We start from the raw sequence: 1489 nt of genomic DNA on the forward strand, positions 1-1489 counted from the left end.
ACTATTAAGTAGTGCTATTTTACTATTAAATAGTGCTATTTTACAACAACATAATCTTTTGCATATTACATCTTGAATTTCCTAAAAACATATATCGTAATTATCTCATATAGCACAGATCTTCAAGGGACATTTTGAAGGATATCCTGAAAACGTTCCCAGAAAGATTTCTGGGATAAAGTGTGCTGTATAGAACATATGTACATACATCTTGATAACAGTGTTCTATGATTTTGCATAGAAGAAACTTTTCTACTACGGCACTGTAATGACACAAATGTTATCGTGTAGTGTTAACAAGCTTCAGTTTCGATTACACTTTACAACTCGACAAATCAGACATTTTATACATCGCACTATATCTTATTTCTCGACTTAAATATTGGACATGCAATCGTTGTATATCATAATTGCATTGCGTATGTATACATATAGGCAGAAGTTTACTTTAGAATAAACAAAATATATTTTATCAATTTTTCACACATAAAAACACATAAACATAAAGAGCTCTCGGGTATAAATATTATATATACGCAAGAATAATTGAATAACAGTAATTATAATAATCCTGTAATAAGAAATCTTATAACAAGAAAAAATTTATTATGTTATAATAATTATTGCAGTGGCTATTTTCGCGATGGGTTTTGAGGATGCAGCAGCGTGCAATTGCGAGCACTGTGAAGAGGAAGGAGTGAACTGTTTGAAAACGACTACTGAGGCCATGTATCAAGAGGACCGTAATAATGATGGTAATCGAACAATTTGCGCCAGGAATCGCGAGTTTAAAGATCGTACGTTCCAAAGCGTTTGTTATATGCTATGTTACAACCGTTGCACGAAATACCGAATGGTGGCAGTTAAAGAGAATAACATAAAGAAGTATGTTATAATTGCATACAGACCGAGTAAGTATTTAAAAAGTTATAACTCATTATTACAGCGTATTTTCCATATTTCAAATTTTATAATCTGAAGATTGTAATGTGCATTTATTACAATCTGATATTAGGCCATTAAATTTTGAAAAATTATGTTGTTATTAATAGCTATAATTTTTACGTAGATTATTATAAATTAAGAGATGGCGCGTGCTGAAAGAAGGGATTGTTCTGTGCTTCTCTGCGAATGGTAATTGAAAAGCTCGACATGACTAGAGGAATTTGAACTAATTTGCAAAAGTAATTTTGCAAAATTTCAAATTGTTTCTATTAATATGCGAAAAATGTGTATATTCTAGTAATTTTCCAATTATCCTCAACGATTTATTTCGAATGTACTGTTTCTGATGTAGATGTAATTTAAAACTGTTAAATATATTTTTTGAAGTGTTCATTACATGTGCATTATACATACATAGTAAATGTTGTGTTTTTCTATAGTTTTAATTCTATTTAATGGTTTGAAATATTATAAAAACATAAGGAAAAAATGTTAAAAGTAATTTCTCGTAGAGAAAGCCTTATTTTCAGCGTAAAGTTTTTTT

General features: G+C 29.6%; 1 protein-coding gene across 1 annotated transcript; it reads left to right on the forward strand.

Moving 5' to 3' along the window:
- The first annotated feature begins 322 nt into the window (after positions 1 to 322).
- On the forward strand, positions 323 to 1158 carry LOC108750546. Its single transcript, XM_018490029.1, has 3 exons — positions 323 to 419; positions 630 to 911; positions 1070 to 1158. The coding sequence occupies exons 1-3, from the start codon at positions 389 to 391 to the stop codon at positions 1099 to 1101; spliced, it is 345 nt and encodes a 114-aa protein (XP_018345531.1). The 5' UTR covers positions 323 to 388; the 3' UTR covers positions 1102 to 1158.
- Positions 1159 to 1489: the final 331 nt, after the last annotated feature.

The sequence above is a fragment of the Trachymyrmex septentrionalis genome, unplaced genomic scaffold (genome assembly GCF_001594115.1).
Source record: "Trachymyrmex septentrionalis isolate Tsep2-gDNA-1 unplaced genomic scaffold, Tsep1.0 scaffold37, whole genome shotgun sequence".
NCBI classification, from domain to species: Eukaryota; Metazoa; Arthropoda; class Insecta; order Hymenoptera; family Formicidae; genus Trachymyrmex; species Trachymyrmex septentrionalis.